This window comes from Lithobates pipiens, unplaced genomic scaffold (genome assembly GCF_037356315.1).
Source record: "Lithobates pipiens isolate NorthernLeopardFrog02 unplaced genomic scaffold, aLitPip1_a1.2 Scaffold_3, whole genome shotgun sequence".
NCBI lineage: Eukaryota > Metazoa > Chordata > Amphibia > Anura > Ranidae > Lithobates > Lithobates pipiens.
Window position 1 is genome coordinate 44,274,808 of NW_027507790.1, and position 20,936 is coordinate 44,295,743.

Below are 20,936 nucleotides of genomic sequence, written 5' to 3' on the forward strand. Positions count from 1 at the left end.
CTAAAATAGTACATTTTGTCAGTTTAAACATTTAATGTTTTCTGTTTGCCATTGTGAATACTGCAAAATATGAGATTTGCACATCATTGCATTTGATTTTTCTGGAGATTTTACACAGCGTCTCCCAACTTTTTTGGAATTGAGATTGTAGAATGGGAAAGCCTCTGGAATGGAGTGGACTTAAAGTGAAACTTCAACCAAAACTTAAAAAAACAACAACTATTTTACAGATTATAGGAGGGGGTATACAGAAGTAAAACTTGAAAGAGTTTGCAATCCTTCCCAAGTCTTTAGAAAGGTTCCAGTCTAAAATTCTACTTCTTAGCGATTACATTGAAAACGTTTTGCCTCTTTCCTGATCTATTCTGTTATTGTAAATGTTGACACTTTGAAGCATATTTAGAAAACATTCATCAATGAAGGTTTTATGGAATGTTTGCCAGTTGAAAATTCACCATCTCTTAATCAATTTTCCATACTTATAATACAGAAAATGGGCTCTTGGTAAATGTGACAGCCTAAAAATGTCTGGCAAATGTATATAGTACAGCATTGGTTCTCAACCCCATCCCCAAGTACCCCCAACAGGCCATGTTTTGGGAATTTCTGTTAGATAAAATAGCTGTCCAACATACCAAGCCACCGACTCTGATTTAACCTCCCTGGCGGTATAATTAGTTCTGGGCCACGTTGCGTGCACCCATTCCAACAGATAGAGACGGCCGGCGGAGATTACATGCATATGTTTTTACCACTTGCCGCCCGCCCTATTACAAATAGACGGCGGCAAAGTGGTTTTGTTATCCTGACATCACGTCATATAACGTCCTGTAGGATACAATGCAATTGCGCGCCCCCGGGGGCGCGCACCACGGCGATCGGGGATGACGCTTGTCCCTCGGACACAGCGCTTCCCCGATCAGGGTAAACAGCCAATGAAATTGGCTGTTTACCATGTGATCAGCTGTATCCAATAACAGCCGGTCACATGTCAAAACAAATCGGGCTCGCGTGCAATGCGCGCCGCCGGGAGCGAGCAGCACGCCGATCGGAGATGGTATATGTCCCTTGGACATATCCCCATCCCGATCCGGGTAAACAGCTAATGAAATGGCTGTTTACCCACGTGATCGGCTGTGTCCAATCACAGCCGGTCACAAGTATAAACACTGCAGCGGTATCCAGGGATCTCTCCTTCTCTCTCCTCACACCGATCGTGAGGAGAGAGAAGGAGAGATCTGATCTGTGAGTTTAACACTTTATTGCTTTATATTTACTGTGCTCAACACAAATCCCCCCTTGCCAATAAAGAGAACCCATCACAGCCCATCAGGACCCGTCACAGCCCACCTGTCACAGCCCATCAGGACCTGTCACAGCCCACCTGTCACAGCCCACCTGTCGCAGCACATCAGAACCTGTCGCAGCACATCAGAACCTGTCGCAGCCCATCAGAACCTGTCGCAGGCCAGCAGGACCTGTCGCAGGCCAGCAGGACCTGTCGCAGGCCAGCAGGACCTGTCGCAGGCCAGCAGGACCTGTCTCAGCCCAGCAGGACCTGTCACAGCCCGCCATCAGCACCCCCATCGGTACCGCCATCAGCACAGCCACCGCCATCAGCACCACCACCGTTACCGCCATCAGCACATCCACCGCCATCAGCACAGCCACCGCCATCAGCACAGCCACCGCCATCAGCACAGCCACCGCCATTAGCACTGGCATCAGTATCATCTGAATCTGACAGCCCATCTGTCACAAAGCCCGCCATCGGTACCACCATCAGTACCATCTGGATCTGACAGCCCATCTGTCATACAGGCCACCATCAGTACCACTAACAGTACCGCTATCAGTGCCGCTATTAGTACCGCCATCAGAACCATCTGGATCTGACAGCCCATCTGTCACACAGGCCCGACATCACTACCGCTTCACAGTCCCGCTATAAAGTACCATCACACAGGCCATCAGTAACCTGTCAGTACCATCACACAGGCCCGCCATCAGTGAGCTGTCAGTACCACCACAAGTTTTGTCACAGAAGCCCGTCAAAAGTACCACCATGTCCCAAAGAGTTTACACAGCTGAGGAGGCATATAACATCCTCACCATGTCGGATGATGAGAGCAGCGGGGAGCTCTCATTATCCAATTCTGGTTCGGAATACGAACCAGTGGAGGGTAGTGGATCAGAGTCCGAGTCAGCGGAAGAAACCGCCCCTCCTACAAGAGTAAGGCAATCAGGACCAAGATCAGAACACCTGCCTACCACCAGCAGCGCCAGACCCCAAGAAGAGGAACCCAGTACAAGTACTGGAATTGCACATCGAGCCCAAAGAATCCAGGCCCAGTCCTACCTTCCCGATGCCCTGGCAAACCCCTTATGGTTGCCTGCCAACTCAGAATCTGCTACAATCCCCCCTTTCACTGCACAGCCAGGTGTGCAACCCAAGACTTCAAATTTTGCACATTTGGACTATTTCTATTTGTTTTTCCCCGAAGATTTGTTGCAGTACATGGTTGACCAAACAAATCTCTATGCAGAGCAATTTATTGCTGCCAACCCCAGTACATCCTACGCCCGTATGTTCCAATGGCGACGTCTAACACTAGACGAATTAAAATTGTTTTTGGGCCTTACTTTTAATATGGGGCTTACAAAGAAAAATGAACTGCATGCCTACTGGTCCACCCACCCCATCCACCACATGCCCATATATTCTTCTGTTATGTCCAGGTCACGGTACGATATGATTATGCGCTTCCTACATTTCAATGACAATTCGCAGTGCTCTCCCCAAGATCATCCCAACCACGACAAATTATATAAGATTCGCCCCCTAATAAATTCTTTTACCAAACGATTTTCTGAAGTCTTTATCCCCGACCAAAATATTTGTGTAGACGAATCCCTTATCCACTTTACTGGCCGGCTACATATGAAGCAGTATATCCCAAGTAAGAGAGCCAGGTACGGTGTGAAATTGAATAAATTATGTGACCGAGCCACTGGATACGTGTACACATTTCGTATTTATGAGGGAAAAGACTCCCAGCTCCAGCCCTGTGAGTGCCCCACATATATAGGAACCAGTGATAAAATTGTGTGGGACCTTGCATACCCCCTGTTCAAAAAAGGTTACCATTTATATGTAGATAATTACTACAGCAGCTTGCCCCTTTTCCGTCACCTGTATCATGAAAAAACCCTGGCCTGCGGTACCTTCCGAAAAAATAGGAAGGGCTTCCCACAGAATTTATTATCAAAACGGCTACAAAAGGGGGAAGCCGCATTCATGAGGAATGAGGAGGTGTTGGCCATGAAGTGGCGGGACAAGAAGGATGTTCATATGATGAGTACCATTCACAATGACACCTTGGTGGAGATTCAGAGAAGACGTGGCCCCATAGTAAAGCCTGAATGTGTCAATGACTACAATCTTTATATGGGGGGGGGGGGTGGATTTAAATGATCAGATGCTGCAACCGTATTTATCAACCCGCAAGTCCAGATATTGGTATAAAAAAGTCGCATTTCATCTGTTTCATATGGCCATGTTCAATTCATTTGTCTGCTATCAAAAGTCACCCCAAAACCAACCCATCAGCTACCTCAAATATATTGAAAACATTATCACTGCCCTTATTTACCAGCAAGGACCCACCCCAGGAAGCATTCGCTCTGACTGTGTGAGTCGACTACATGAACAACATTTTCCCTATAGCATTCCCCCCACAGAATCTGGAAGAAGACGCCAAAAGAGATGTCGTGTATGCTCAAATAGAGGAGTTAGAAGAGATACAATTTATTATTGTCCTGATTGTCCCTCCCAACCTGGCCTGTGTATCGGTGATTGTTTCAAAAAGTATCACACATCCATCCGATATTAGTTCCCCTTATTAGTAACAGACTGCCATTTCCCCATTTCAATTACCTCTGTGCATCATTTTCCTGCCACCATGTTTCTACCTTCCATGTTAACTGACCCTGGCCTGTTTACCGACAATGTCTTTGCCTGTCGTTTTGAAACCACATTTCTGGACTTCCACGTGCACCAACCTCAGCCTGTTTACCAACGATGCCTTTGCCTGCTGTTTTAACCATGTTTCTGACTGCCACATGCACCAACCTCAGCCTGTTTACCGACGATGCCTTTGACTGACGTTTTAACCATGCTTCTGACTGCCACGTACACCGACCTCGGCCTGTTTACTGACCATGCCTTTGCCTGAAGTTTTAACCACGTTTCTGATTTCCATGTGCACCGACCTCGGCCTGTTAAATCGACCATGTTTTTGCCTGCCACTTGGACTGATCTTTTGCCCTTCTACTTCAGTATGCAGGGGTCTCACATATGTGAGGGGCTTCAGAATAGCGTTCTGAGTAGAGAAAATCCGTTTTTGGTTTTCTGTGCTCCTAGAACAGGGTCTGGTTGCCCGGAGGCTTCAAAGAGATTTGGGTGGGAGAAGCCTCTACCCCTGTCCCCCTGGCCCTAAGCTTGATGGCCCTTCCTGCTGCCTGGACCAATACTTTGGCTGTGCTGACCATATTGCTGCCTGTAATGACCCAGGACTTTATGGACTGTGTTTCTTTCTGCTGCCTGGACCAATAATTTGGCTGTGTTGACCATATCTCGGCCTGCTGCCTCTACTAACAATAGACAGTATTTCTGCCTGGACATCTCTGCCTGCTACCTGGACCAATGCTTTGGCTGTGCTGACAGTATCCCTGCCTGAACTAACTATGGACAGTATTCCTGCCTGCTGCCTGGATGATTGCTTTTGCTGTCGCTGACCACATCCCTGCCTGGTGCCTGGACCGATGCTCTCTTCTGTGGACCACTACACTACTAAAACCACAGGTAATCTTTTGTTATTTGGTATGTACAGGTTATGTGTTAGAAATATGAAGAGCCTTCAAAAATTTGATTGGTAGTCAGGAAATTATATGTGTAATTTATGCTCCTAGGACGACTGGAGGTGCTATTTGGATGTTAGGCCTCTGTATGTGGCCAGGCTGTGTAAAAGTCTCACACATGTGGTATCGCCATACTAGGAGGAGTAGCAGAATGTATTTTGGGGTGTCATTTTTGCTATGTACATGCTATGTGTTGGAAATATCTTATAAATGGACAACTTTGTGTAAAAAAAATGCATTTTCATTTTTTCCCACGTTTTCTGAAAACTTCTGGAAAAAAATGAACCGTTAAAAAGACTCATTATGCCTCATAGATTATACGTTGGGGTGTTTGCTTTCCAAAATGGGGTCATTTTGTGGGCGTTTCCATTGTCCTGGTGCTCCAGGGCCTTCAAAACTGAGCTAGGTCATCATGAAATTATATGTGTAATTTTGCTCCTAGAATGCCTGGAGGTGCTACTTGGATGTTAGGCCTCTGTATATGGCCAGGCTGTGTAAAAGTCTCACACATGTGGTATCGCCATACTCAGGAGGAGTAGCAGAATGTATTTTAGGGTGTCATTTTTGCTATGTACATGCTATGTGTTGGAAATATCTTATAAATGGACAACTTTGTGTAAAAAAAAATGCATTTTCATTTTTTTCCCACGTTTTCTGAAAACTTCTGGAAAAAAATGAACCGTTAAAAATACTCATTATGCCTCATAGATTATACGTTGGGGTGTTTGCTTTCCAAAATGGGGTCATTTTGTGGGCGTTTCCATTGTCCTGGTGCTCCAGGGCCTTCAAAACTGAAATAGGTCATCATGAAATTATATGTGTAATTTTGCTCCTAGAATGCCTGGAGGTGCTACTTGGATGTTAGGCCTCTGTATGTGGCCAGGCTGTGTAAAAGTCTCACACATGTGGTATCGCCATACTCAGGAGGAGTAGCAGAATGTATTTTGGGGTGTCATTTTTGCTATGTACATGCTATGTGTTGGAAATATCTTATAAATGGACAACTTTGTGTAAAAAAATGCATTTTCATTTTTTTCCCATGTTTTCTGAAAACTTCTGGAAAAAAATGAACCGTTAAAAAGACTCATTATGCCTCATAGATTATACGTTGGGGTGTTTGCTTTCCAAAATGGGGTCATTTTGTGGGCGTTTCCATTGTCCTGGTGCTCCAGGGCCTTCAAAACTGAGCTAGGTCATCATGAAATTATATGTGTAATTTTACTCCTAGAATGCCTGGAGGTGCTACTTGGATATTAGGCCTCTGTATGTGGCCAGGCTGTGTAAAAGTCTCATACATGTGGTATCGCCATACTCAGGAGGAGTAGCAGATTGTATTTTTGGCTGTTGTTGCAAGTATGCGCATGCTGTGTTCAAGAAATAACCCGTTAATACAATAAGTTTGTGTAAAAAAAAAAAGTCTTAATTTTGCAAAGAATTGTGGGAAAAATGACAACTTCAAAAAACTCACCATGCCTCTTACTAAATACCTTGGACTGTCTACTTTCCAAAAAGGGGTCATTTGGGGGGTATTTGTACTTTCCTTGATTGTTAGTGTCTCAAGAAATGAGATAGGCCTTCAGTACATCAGGTGTGATCAGATGTGATCAATTTTCAGTGATTTGCACCCTAAATTGTAGACTCTATAACTTTCACACAGACAAAATAATATCCACTAATTTGGGTTATTTTTAACAAAGATATATAGCAGTATAAATTTTGACCCAAATTTATGAATAAAAATTACTTATTTGCTAAATTTTACAATAGAAACGAAAAAAAAGTGTTTTTTTTTCAAAAATTTCGCTCTTTTTCCGCTTATATCGCAAAAAATAAAAAACTCAGCGGTGATTAAATAGTACCAAAAGAAAGCTATAATTGTAAGAAAAAAATGATACAAATTTTGTTTGGATACAGTGTAGCTTGAAAGAGTAATTGTCATTCAAAGTGTGAGAGTACTGAAAGCTGAAAATTGGTCTGGGCGGGAAGGTGTTTAAGTGCCCTGTATTGAAGTGGTTAACATTAAATGTGAGTAGTTTTTAATCTAAATAAACGAAGGATTTTGTTTAAAAACGTATTACACTATGGATGTGTCTTTCCTCATGCATAACCTTTAATGGAGATTACACGAACGGAACAGTGAAACTTTCCCCAGTGCACCAGCAGCAGCCAGACAGCGACACAGTGGCTTACATTGTGAAGGTCCATCTAGCCCCACAAGGGGCGTAAGTTCTGGTGAGAGCATTTACATACTATAACACTGAGTGGTGCACCGGGGATGAACGTTTCCCATTGAAGACCCGCACTGTTTGCACTAGTATTTTGCGGTGGCAATATCATCAGCCAAAACATCAATATTGGATACATGTAGTGAATACACATGCGTCCTTATGCGATTATTGGTTGGACTTAGATTTGACCTTTAGCCTTTTTTGCACTTTCCTTGCACCTATTTGCACGGTTCACTTTTATTTTGAATGAGGACACTGAAGGATATTTTTAGTGTTTTTGTGCTGTCCAAAAGAACTTCTGTCATTTTTATATAAGAACACAATATCTGTTATGGTCCATGTGAATATTTACCATATGAATTATTTGGGGTTTTACTCATTGTAAGATGACACTTATATGATGGTTTAATATTGATTGCACTTTTTATTTATTTATTTCTAATATAACCAGGAAGCATTTGCACTTTAATCCAAATAGCACTTTTCATATCACCAATTTTGACGATAGGTCATTTTGAGCACAATTATTTGGGTTTAGCGCCATAACCTTTCTAGTTCTGGTTTTAGGTGCTGAAAGCGGTACAATTATTTTGCATGGAAATTTGGCGTTTTATATTGTAGTCCTGTAATTCTTAGGAATAACTCTCTTAAATCTGTTCAAACCAGAGTCTAGCAGACATCCCGGGTATGATAAAGTTTATAATATAATAAATAATAATAAAAATTATTCAATAATGTAATCAAATCCAAAAACACTGAAATTTGCTAATTTGCAGAACTGTCGCTGTCATTAGATTTAGTGTTTGATGACGAATTTCCTCACAAATCGCTATCGCTCAATTCTGCAAGTGATTCTAATTTATTATTGCTGTTTTCTAGTTGTTCTAAAATCACTTTTGACATAAAGGGACACTTTTTGGTTGCTATGGACAATCTGCAAATTCCAGGCAGAAAAAAACAGTATTTATAATATAAAAGTGCATGCAGGGCACTGCACAGACCACTAGGGACAAAGGGGGTGTGTATTTTTTTATACAGTACTGTAATCTGTAACATTACAGTACTGTGTGTGTTTTGTGCGTTTTTACTTTTTTGAATTTGGCGCCGATCTCCGCTCCTCTGCGCCGCAATGTCGCAGGGAACAGAGCTCGGCGGCACTCGGGCACTGTGTGAATCGAGCGGAGGACAGCTCGATCACACAGCGCGGAGGACATCGCTGGATCCAGGGGACAAGGTAAGTAACTTCTTCCTGTGTCCTCCCTGTATCCAGTGATGCGTTCCCGAGCCTGGCTCGGGGTTAACGCTCGTGGTACTGAAATCCCAGCCCAAGCCAGACTCGGGATTACCGCTAGGAAGGTTAAAGCACCCGTGCTAGATAAAGAAAAACCTGCAAACAGCACCTGTTGGGGGTACTTGAGGACAGGGTTGAGAACCACTGTAGTGCAGCATACTGCTTGAATACCATTACCTGTAGTGTGCCGAGTGCTCCAGTGTTTTCTGTTAAACATTGCTAACTAGTGAATGCACAAAACTGTTTAAAAAAAAACAAAGTTTGTTTATTGCAGATCATAAAAAATGTATATACAACATTAAAGTGAAAAAGATCACATTGGTTATTTAAAAATTAGCAATTAACCATAACACTGCATAATGGCTTTTTTTTTTAAGAAGGGATACCTTTTTCAATTAAAGTCTAATTGAACTTGCTGTTTAATCAGCCAAATACCTTCCAAGTGCATAAAAACACAAGATGTGCAAAATCGTAGTCTATTTCTTTAGAAAACAGCCATATAATGAACAGAAAAGCCTGTCCTCTGCCAGAATGCTAAAAAAAAAGGATTCTTGCTCCTTGTGTGGAAGCAGTAGTCTTTCTGCAAAGGTCCCACCCATACCCTGCCGAGTCAGAGCTAGAGTTTTTCCAATCAGTAGAGAGCATGAGCTCTGCTGATTGCTATTGGTCTGACTCAGCTGGGGGGATTGCTTTCATACAGAGAAAATGGTCCTTTTCTGAAGCAATCTGCCAGGGACAGGCTGTTCTATTCAGGTTGTGTCTGCTTTCACAAGGAAACTAAATGTTAGACTTCACACGTCTTTGTTTTGATACACCTGGAATGTATTTAGCTTGTTTGAACTGCAAGTTCATTTGGGCATTAACACATTGCAATGAACACTTTTTTGAATATTTCATGATAATATCCATTTAATAATATGTATTCAACCAATAACAGGTGTCAAAGCCTTCCAGGCACTTGAAATTGCAAGGAAAAAGTGGCACTGTATTAAAATGCTAAATACTAAACTAACAGAGATGTAAAATATCAAACATTCAGTTCTACCGAAAAGTCCTGAAAATGGCCAGCAAACTAATTTGCTGTGTTTGCAACCTATACACAGAAGATATTTAAATGGTGGTCTCCCCTTACCAAGGTAGCCCAACACACCAAGCATAAAGTCTACTTTCTGTGTGTGTGTGTATATATATATATATATATATATATATATATTGTACTGTATACTAAACCCTGTGAAAAGCCTTCCCAGAAAAGTTGAAGCTGTTATAGCTGCAAAGGGTGTGCCAACTCAATATTGAAACTATGGACTGGGATACCATTAAAATTCATGTGCGTTTAAAGGCAGGCATTCCAATACTTTTGACAATATAGCGTGTGTGTGTGTATATATATATATATATATATATATATATATATATATATATATATATATATATATATATATATATATATATATACACATACACACACACACACACACACACACACACACACACACACACACACACACACACACACAAACACAGTATATCAACTGTTATTGTCAGTTAAAATGTGAAATGTGCCTTGCCTTCATAGAAATGTTTACTATGAAACTTCACAATCCCTCTTTTAGGATATCCTAAAGCATATTTTAACAGTTCATGGTAAAATAGTTTTATCACTAGTTTCCTCCAGAATCATAACAGAATCATAACTCAACTATGATCCAAAAAAACACAAATTCAACCCCCTTATGCATCAATATATTTTACAGTAACCAAAAACATGGGTCTTATGTGGTTTTATGGCTCTATCCATAGGAGAGCCATACCCAAAGACATTTAGTCTAGTAACTGAACCAAGGGGGTTAGAAGTGATTCCTATGTATAATTTAGTTTTTCTGCTATCCAATTTGTTGGTCTGTATATTCAGTTCAGATTTTTAAGATTTTTTCCCCCAAATACTTGGATGAAGTAAGAAAACCATAGGAAAGTCAGAATTTTTTCTATGATTTTTCAAAAATGAAATGTATATTTGTTCACACTGGTGTAAGTCTCTTTTTACCCTTTAATGTGGACCGTGATGAATAAATAGGAGAGCAAAGGAAGACCTTTACTAGTTTGCTGAGCAAAAGTAGCAACTTGCCTACTCCCATTTTAATGCATGTAAGTTCTGCCACCTTCTGATGCCGTGTACATATGATCGAAATTCTCGTCGGAAAAAGCTCTGATGGTTTTCCCAACGGAATTCCGACAGAATTTGGCTCAAGCTGTCTTGTCTACACACGGTCACACCAAATTCCGATCATTTATAACGCGGTGACGTACAACATGTATGACGTGACTAGAAAAAGGAAGTTCAATAACCAGTAGCCAATATCTTCCGTCTCATAGTTAAATCTGAGCATGTGTGATTTTTGGCATATCGGAATTGCATACACATGATCGGAATTACCGATAGAAAGTTTTTCCGTCGGGAAAATTGAGAACATGCTATAAATTTTTGGCGGGAATTCAGAACAGCTAAATTCTGATGGAGAATACACATGGTTGCATTTTCCGATGAAAAGCTCTCATCATTCCGATCATGTGTAAGCGGCATGAGGCATCCGTGCTTGGTAAGAACTTGAGGGGAGCCCAATGCTGGTGTGCCAAGTGGTTATTTAAAGAAAGGACCTTACAGATGTTGAAAATTTTTGGATTTAAAGCAGATAAACCTAATATCTATAATGTCATGAAAGCTTTAAAATGGAAGTAAACCCTTCCAAACAACTTTGACCTACAGGTAAGCCTAGATTAAGGCTTACCTGTAGGTCCAAGTAATATCTCCTAAACCTATATGGTTTAGGAGATATTTGCCCGAAAATGGGCACCGCTGTCTACGGCGCATGCGCCGTAGACAGCGGCGCGCATGCGCACTAAATGCGGCAAGTCCAAGAATGGATTTGCCAAATTTGTCGACTCCCGCGCGCATGCGCGGGAGTGACGTCATCGCGGCCTCGCCGTATGACAGCGGCGGAGCTGCGAGGCGCGACTCCCGTGCGCATGCGCGGGAGTGACGTCATCGCGGCTTCGCCGCTGTCATTGGTCGGAGCTGCGAGACGCCACCAGCAAGATGGACGCGGCGGACTACAGGGATCAGCGGCGACTTCGCTGGCTCCTGTGTCAGGTAAGTGACACATAATGAGCTACTATGCGATGCATAGTAGTCCATTATGCTTTACCTTTGCAGGGAAAAAAAGAGGAAGTAAACCCATCAGGGTTTACTTCCTCTTTAATATGTTATGTAATGTCAAAAATAATTTTCAATCTTTTATTCATGCACTTCCTGTTATAGGATGAAAACTGCTCCTGGATTGTCACCCATGCATTGCCACACCAACACACATTGTGCAGACTTGGTTTTCCGATTTCACTATCAGGAAACCAGTCCAGAGCAATGATGTGAAACTGAACTGACTGCATGTACACAGGAATTAACTGAAGGATGTCAGAAGTGCTGAGGTGCAAACAAAGATATAAAAAGGTGAAAAAAGGTATTTTCGGAAATCTAAAACCATGATGTAATTATAAATTAGACACACTGCTTTATCAAACTAAATGATGTCCGGTTGGGATTTAGATCTTCTTAAATGTTATCATTGCAAATTGGTCCAATCCTGTTTAAATCTCAACCTTTGCAGGTCAGTTTGGTCATCTCTGTTAGCTAGTATATGGGAAATGCAACTTTCTTATCCATTTTGGTTGGCATGTTTTCCAATCAGCTTCTGTCCTTTTCCTCTACTAAGTTGGGTTTCATTTGCAGAAGAATAATTATACAGCATGCTCAGGCATTAAATTGTAAGCACCGTGTGAAGGTATCCAGCCATAGTTCAACATAATAAGCAGTCATTTGTCAAATATAGTTTATCGTAGTACAAAATTGTAATTAGTAAGGACAACACTTGCTGTTTCCAGACAGTAACATGTATTAGCAATACTGAACCATAAACCTTGTCCGGTCAGTGACCAGCACTGATAGAGGTAATGGCTTTAAACATACACCAATATTAAATTAAAAGTCTTTTTTGGCACTGTTTTAAGTTGGTGTAAAATCTTCATTGACTCCAGGAACGTACGCATTCCACTGCAATGAATAACTGAATGGTCACTTCATGATTTTTCAGTTGCGAGCCTTGTTTGATTTGTCCATTGAAGGGAGCCGTAACGCGGTAAAAACATTTTGCAAGGGCAGTGACCCTTATATAGATTAAGATGCCATTTCTGTGACCTTGTGTAAATCTGAACACTGTAGACAGTTGACTGTGTAATACTGCACACAACTGCAAGCTACTTCATTCATTGACATACCATGTCAGTTTTTTGCCTGTCATGCCAATATATAAAATGACTTGACATAGGGTAGCAATGTCCCTTTAGTAAACTTTGTACAGTACCTGAAGTGTGAAAACCTTTCTGCTGTGTAAGAAGATCGTTGGATAACAAAACATAGGACCAGGATACAACAAAAATAAAAGACTGGTCTCCGATTGTCTCTATACATTGCAGTATAATTAGGGCATGATGGCCCTCAGAACCTTGCCAGAATAGGTGAACCGAGAGGAAAGTTAGTGTCCCATCGAAGTTATTCCAACAGTATTAGAATTCAGCTTCATCGCAATGAATTGACTGAAGAAGACATTGCAGGACAGTTGAAGAAATCCTGGCTGACCAAACGTGGATAACCCTCCATAACTCTCACCTGTACTGGGTCAAACTTCCAGTAGTATCTGCCCCGTAAAAAGTAGGCAAAACCTGGAACACAAAAAAAGTCATAAGTATTAGGAGAACATTTTTTTTTCTAACTATTATTAATGTTGGGCAACCAATTCCACCAGTTTATACCTAACATCTTATTTGCAATCTTACCATGTTCATCCTGGAATGCGGCACTTATTCCTGGAGGTACTCCTCTCCAATCACTCATACTGCGTGAGTGCCAACTTTCCACACGACGGGTGTCAGTATTTATTCGCCAATACCCTGTTCCTCTGAATAGGTATGTTTTCTTGTTCTTGTCAGTACCCCATAAAAAGGCAGCATGAATGCTGGTTACAGACAATCCGAGGTCTGATATCTGAAAGGGGCCTGTGACCTGAAGCTTTGTATCAAAAATCCAAAATCGTGGTCCTATAATAAAAAAACTCAAATGTCATGGCAAATTACATTTTCAAATATGTGGTATCTGAATTGGTGAAAATACTATGGTCACAAGGAACGCAAGGATCCCTATGTTTGCATACAACTCAAGCTGCAACCCCATCCCCACCACTGAGGGGCCAGTGGGGGCCTGTGCACTGTGGGCGCACTGGCACCACCCCCCTATCCATGCGCCCAGCCCCTTTCAGGATGCCAGGCGCATGGATTCCTATGGCAGGAGCGGGAGGGGGTGGTACTTTTTGAAGCACCTGATTAGAGCCAGAGGCTCAAATAGGCTGCAAAATAGGGTGGGATCGGGGCGCAGAGAGTGCGTCCTGATCCTACCCAATTGTGTGACAATAACAAATACATTTTTGCTATTTTCACACTAACCTTCCTCCCCTCCAATCGGGAGGCAGGGCGACAGACTTGATTGCTAATTGACCAAAGAGGCAGGCCACCCTATTGGATGCCTGGCACTTAGGAGCGGAGAAGACATGCTGGAGAAGCTGCTGCGGTAAGTCCCCTCTGCCAGAGCCGCATGCAGGATAGATTTCGGTGCTGCCAGAGCAGCGCTTGTGTTGTGTGCTGCCAGAGCCGTGAGTGGGGGGGGGGGGGGGGGGGGTCGGTGGGCACAGGTGGCTGCATATGATGGGCACAAATGGCTGCATTTGACGGGCAAAAGTGGCTGCATATGATGGGCACAATTAGGAACAAAGTCCCTCATTAGAAACAAAGTCCCTCTGTACCTCTTTCTTCCTCATTTGTCTCTCATTTTGATGAGGAATCATATAAAGGAATAGTAGTGGTAATAAAGAACTTGTGAGACTAGCCAATCATTTTTATGTATTAATTCTCCTTGTAAGGGGGCGTGGCAAGGTGTGGGTCCTATGCCTACATACTTTTTCTAATAGGTGTCCCTCTTTCTCATGTCAGAAAGTTGGGGGTATGCACACTGTAATCGTGTATTTGGAGATTTTCTGAGGATCATTGCTAAAACACTAAAGTATCATGCAGATATCTGTAAGTAATATTAATCAACATGGATTCTCTCGTAACATGATACCTGCAGTAGCATAATACATGACCCGAATTATGGGAGTAGCAGTACCAAATAGACTATCCCTACTATGAATTAGTAATTCTCTGTTCCTTCTGCATCGTACCTAGTAGTCTTCTAGATCAGTGTTTTTCAACCTTTTTTCAGTCAAGGCACCCTTTAGAACTGTGCACAATCCTGGGGCACACCAGTCTTAGGGCTTGTTAATAGCAAGATGTGCGTCTGAGCACACACCTTTTTGCATGTTCACGCACGTCACATTTTTTTAATGTGCGCAAACATATATGCATTTGCAAAGGCATGGAGGTCTCATTAAGAAATAATGGCACTCACATGCAACTGCAAAAGGCGTGCAATTTACCTCACTGCACCTGGTGTGAAGAAGCCCTAAAATGTAGTCTGTGCGGCAAAGTTTAGTGATCCAAATTCCCCCTTCTAGCACAAATTCCCCACCAAATCCCAACTCCTAGCACAAATCCCCCTGCTCCTAAATCCCCACTCCTAGCACAAACTCTCCTCTAACTCCCCCAATCCCCTCTCCTAGTACAACCCCTTCGAATCCCTCCTACTAGCACAAACCTCCCAAATCCCCCCTCCTAGCACAGCCTCCCCAAATCCCCCCTCCTAACACAACCCGCCACCTCCTCCCGGGACATATCGTCCTGCTCCCAAATCCCCACTTTTAGCACAAACCTCCTGCTCCAACACCTCCACTGTCCCGTTTTCCAGCACAATCCCCACACAAAATCACCCCTCCTAGGACAAATGTGGGCTGTGCTCCTTCCTCACTCTGCCCCTCATCCACAATTTCTGCTGCCTGCACAAAAGCAGTGTGGGGAGGAGATATGGGCAGTAGTCAACCCCTTAACTCCCTTGCACTGTGACTCTGAACCCGCACAGCTCTCTCCTCCTCCTCCTCACTGCAGCTATGTGTACTTGTGTACTATGGCCGGTAAAACAGAATGCTGTAGCGCTGTCCGACCACAGAACTACTGAGGACTCTTTGCAGCAGGACTCTTTGCAGCACCCCAGTTGATAAACCCTGTTCTAAGTAGTATCTCTTATTTTTTCCTGGCTGCAGTTCACGTGAAGTTTTCTGGTGCACATATTATAGACAGTACACACTATCCAATTTCTAACTATTTTCCAAAGTATAATTCCCTTTTTGCGCCTTGTGCACCCTGTGTCTGCAATCTGCTTGTGCCCTGATCTTTTCTTTCACCTGGTGAAATATTGTGCCCTAGGGTTTGTTATTTCATTGGGCAGTGAAATAGTAGGAGTTAGATATGTCAGGAGCTGGCAGAAGCTAGAAAATCTGCTGTGCCTTAGGGTTAATATGACACGCCGAGGCTCCTGTGTGTAGACACAACCATGGGCTAAGAATGTGCGCAGATCCCAAGACCCGTCCTAACTTGTATCATCCCACCAATTTCCAATTTGCTGAATGCAAGATCAAAAGCCAGACTACATCTCCATTTATGGCTGTGTAATAGTTTCCTCATTCTCATAAACATAATGTGCCCTGAACTGTACACATTTAGAATTGTTACATTTCCAGTTTAATGATATATTGCCCTACAGTAATTTATTTATTTTTTTCTACATGAACATTATGTAACTATGTGAGTACTGAAGTAACGGACCCCTAAATGCTTTTTGTTACCTTCTGCTTAAACCTGGCTGCAACAATGACAACATTTTTGTCTTGGCAACTCAAATGCCGCGTGCACATTATCGGAATTCTGGCCAGAAAAAGACTGATGAGAGCTTTTCATCAGAAAATGCGACCGTGTGTATGCTCCATCGGAATTTAGCTGTCCGAATTTCCACCAGCCAAAAATTGATAGCATGTTCTCAATTTTCCTGACGGAAAAACTTTCTATCGGTAATTCCGATCGTGTGTATGCAATTCCGACACGCCAAAAATCAAGCATGCTCAGATTCAACTACGAGACAGAAGCTATTGGCTACTGGCTATTGAACTTCCTTTTTCTAGTCACGTCATACGTGTTGTACGTCACCACGTTATAAATGATCGGAATTTGATGTGACCGTGTGTAGGCAAGACAGCTTGAACTGAATTCTGCTGGAATTCCGTTGGGAAAACCATCAGAGCTTTTTCCGACGAGAATTCCGATCGTGTGTATGTGGCATAATTGTGGTTTCAAATGGACTGCTGCAAAAGAGACATGCTGCAAGTGCTCCTTTGAAGTATGTAACATCTTAGAGCAGCCTTTCTCAACCTTTTCAACACAGAGGAACCCTTGAAATAGTTCTCCGGTCTCGAGGAACCCCTGCTAAAAATTTGAAATCTACAACTCATGATACATTAGTGTGATGGTCAGTGGGAAGAATGGTCCTTATACTTGTGGTCATTGGGAAGAAATACCTCCTTACAGTTAGCTAAAAAGATCAATGGTGACAGTGGGGACTTATCTGAGAGGCAGAAATTTCCCATTGCTGAAGGAACCTCTAGCAACCTCTGGAGGAACCCTAGGGTTCCACAGAACCCTGGTTGAGAATCGCTGTCTTAGAGCCTTCTGCATTTCTACGTGAACCAAGACCCAGAGCCAAACAGAGCGTTATTTACCTAATTGCCCAACAGTAAGGTTATTTTGAGAAAATCAGTGCATTGTTTCTGTACTTGTAGTAGTTTTTTATTGATCCTTACCATAAATCAGGGGTTACCTGAATATTTCCCTAACATAGTAATAAGGTGCAGATGTTCCACATGGTCATTGGAATTACCAAGATGATATAATTGGTTACAGTTTAATGATCAATGGTAATGCTATTTTAGCAAACTGGTGGTCGCCATTAGAGACTGACAGGTAAGACTCTTTGAGTACCGGTGTATTCTGCTTACCATAAAAGAACCAGATGTTCCCAGCTGAGTCTTCCAAAGCAGCATCCACAGACTCAGGGATTCCTTTCCAGTGCCGGGAAGCCAAAGCTGGATAACCACTTTGCAGTTTACCTCCTCTGAGGCGCCATACATAGCCGGATTTGAAGAAAAACAGCTCCCCACGGATTGTGGATACAGCATCAAAATCTGTAGAACAGGCATCAGGCTGCACGAAACATAAGCCAAAAATGCTGTAAGTAATACACGGAGCTTAAGCTGTTATTTACTACAATTACATCCAAAAGATATCTATAGATATTTGTGATTCCAGAATGCATTATTTTCAAAATAGATTTTTTATTATATAATTATATCATATCATTTATTCTCATAAATACACAAATGATCATATGAATGTTGTGGGATTGGAAGCTCCTATTCCTTGTTTTTGGGGTACCTTTACAGCCCTTTTCATGTCATGATAATGATTTACATTCATTTCACAAATCGCCAATGAATATCACATTGCATTTTCTGATTATAAGTGTTAAAAGGCAAATCTGTGTGCTTGAGCCTTTATCAAAAAGATACATTGATTGTTAAAATGTATGCTTTATACCTCAGTTTTTCTAGTAATTTTAATCCAATCAAAGCACACAGGGTTTTTTTCTTTCTAAAACTGGAGAGCGCAAAATATGGTGCAACTCTGCATAAAAACGAATCAGCTTTCAGGTTTTAGTCTGGGCTCACACTAAGACCCCTTTCACAATGAGCCGCCCTGGGAATAGCGCCTCTAAAATAACAGTAAAGCGGCGCTAAAAATAGCGCCGCTTTACTGTTATTTTAGAGGCGCTATTCGGTCGCTAGCGGGCAATTTTAACCCCCCCACTAGCGCCGAAAAAGGGGTTAAATCCACCCAAAAAACGGCTCTGCAGCGGTGCTTTGGTGGCGCTGCCCCATTGTTTCTAATGGGCAAGAGTGGTGGAGGAGCGGTGTGTTCACCACTCCTCCACCGCTGCAAAGAAGCTGCTGGCAGGACTTTTTGTGACGCCCTGCCAGGCTTTCACACTGGGTTTGCAGCTGAGGCTTTTTTCAGGCGCTATTTTTAGCGCTGTAGCACCTGAAAAAAGCCTCCAGTGTGAAAGGGTTCTTAGGGTTACCACCTCATCCCCTTAAAATCAAAAACATATTAATTGCACAGTTTATTTGACTGATTAAGGTGATAACTAAACTCATTTGGTGCCTTATCTGGATTAAATTAGCCTCAGAACCTGTGTAATTCACGTGTTTGGGTTTAAAACAATGAGGTGGCAACCCTATTCACACTAGATGCTGTGCGAATTCACTGCTAAATGATTCGGCACTGCATCTAAATCGCTATCTGTCCATGCGAACCGATTGCTGAGTGTATATTAAGGACACCCCACAATCAGTTTACAAAATGCAGCACGATTTGCAGAATCCGATCGCATGGGTGTTCACACCAGGCATGGGTGATACGATTCTGGTGAGGCCAAAAAAGGATTCTGCACCAGTTTAATGGGAATGCGGTACGATTTGAGCCATACAAATCCATGGCTCAAATTACACCCAAGAAACACTGCAATTGTGTGTGAATTACATACAGTGTCCCACACCGCATTAGTGTGAACCCGGACTCATTACCAAAGCTTAATTGAACCAGCTGAAGTTAGAAGCTGATTGTCTACCATGCACAGCTGCATCCGATTCTGAGTGCACCAGTTTTAGTAAATCTGCTCCACAGCGTGATAAATGTATACATGTAGATAAGTAAAAATCTTCTAACCTCTGAATAAGGTATCTCATTGCTCTCAGGTTCTGGCTGATTGCCTTCTGGCTTTAGAGTTGGAGCTGTGGTTGGGGGATGCGGTGCTCCGTACAAGTACTGAATGCCTTGCTTATCGTCTGCACTAAGACTGAGTGGGTAACGGAAAGAGTAAAATGGAGACATCAGTGACTTGGAGACTGAGGAATGTTGCAAGCCCAGCACATGTCCAAACTCATGAGCAGCTACTTGCAGAAGATCTGTGCCTGCAATACATATGAAAAGAAACATTTGCTAGTTCAAGTACAGGATTTCAGTGTGCAGCAAGAATTATGGCTGCCATTCTTGTTTGTAATTTATAGCTAGAACCTACCTATACTGTTACCAATGGTCCAAGCTTCATCATAGTCAAAATGTACATCCCCCTCTCTGTGTGTCTTTGGAAAGAAAGCATGTGCAAGGATGCCCCCAGGACCATCGAAAGGCAGGTTGTCTCCATGCCAGTACCTGTAAAGTATTGTATTGCAGATTATGTCAATATTACTGTTATGATCCTCCTGGTGCCGCTGCTGGCTCAGAGTATATCTCTGTTCTGATCTGAGGATCTGTTTCCACTTGTGCCTAAATGTATATACTCTTGTATTACACTAGTATTAGTAAGACTTAGTAATAATAAGTGCTTGCACTATTATTTACCAACATGAGTAACCCAGAATTGGCAAGCACATGAAGCAAAGGAACCAAAAACACTATGGGGGTTATTTACTAAAGGAAAATCCATTTTGCACTGAAAGTGCACTTGGAAGTAGAGTCGCTGTAGATCCGAGGCGGACATGCAAGGAAAATAAAAAAAAGCATTTTAGCTTGCACATGATTGGATGATAAAACCAGCAGAGCTTCCACTCATTTCAGATCTACCCCTTAGATTTACAGCGACTGCACTTCCAAGTGCACTTTCAGTGCAAAGTGGATTTTCTTTTCGTAAATAACCCCCATGTTTTAGCATTGTTGGGCTCCATGCACACTGGCTTAAAAATCGCTGCTTCTAAAGGAATTTTGTGTTCTGCCTGTAGAAGCAGCTCAATGTTATCCTGCCCATCCACATTAGGACATTAAGAGGCATATTTTGAGTTTAACTTTTAGAGGCAGAAAGAAAATAAACCTTCTGGTTCGCGTTTGTGATTGGAGCTTGGAGACAGAAAAAATGTAAAACTCTCCTAAACTCATCTAAACTTTGTACAAAAAATGCTCTATGTTGAGCATTCTTTTACCACCAAGGGAACAGACGTTTTTTTAAGCCCAGTGTGCATGGAGCCTTATGCATCCTATAAAATTGCCACCAATGAGTCTGACAGTGTGATGTAAAATTGAATTTAAGCTTTTTGGGGAAAAGGGTTGCGATGTGGAAAGGATCTATTTACTCTCTAAAGCACTGCACACTATGGGAGTTATTTACGAAAGGCAAATTCACTTTGCACTACAAGCGCAATTGGAAGTGCAATCACTGTAAATCTGAGGGGTAGATCTGAAATGAGTGGAAGCTCTGCTGATTTTATCATCCAATCATGTGCAAGCTAAAATGTTGTTTTTATATTTTCCTTGCATGTCCCCCTCGGATCTACAGCGACTTTACTTCCAAGTGCACT

General features: G+C 42.3%; 1 protein-coding gene across 1 annotated transcript in view; it reads right to left on the reverse strand.

Moving 5' to 3' along the window:
* Window positions 1–11,557: 11,557 nt before the first annotated feature.
* The window catches only part of MMP11 (matrix metallopeptidase 11), a 50,272-nt gene continuing 40,893 nt past the window's right edge, over window positions 11,558–20,936 (reverse strand). The window contains exons 4-8 of the mRNA XM_077461591.1: window positions 19,664–19,797; window positions 19,312–19,556; window positions 17,526–17,730; window positions 13,330–13,590; window positions 11,558–13,215 (exon numbers count right to left, since the gene is read on the reverse strand). Of these exons, the coding sequence (XP_077317717.1) occupies window positions 13,073–13,215; window positions 13,330–13,590; window positions 17,526–17,730; window positions 19,312–19,556; window positions 19,664–19,797 (988 nt within the window). The 3' untranslated portion in view covers window positions 11,558–13,072. The remainder of the gene's footprint in view (window positions 13,216–13,329; window positions 13,591–17,525; window positions 17,731–19,311; window positions 19,557–19,663; window positions 19,798–20,936) is intronic.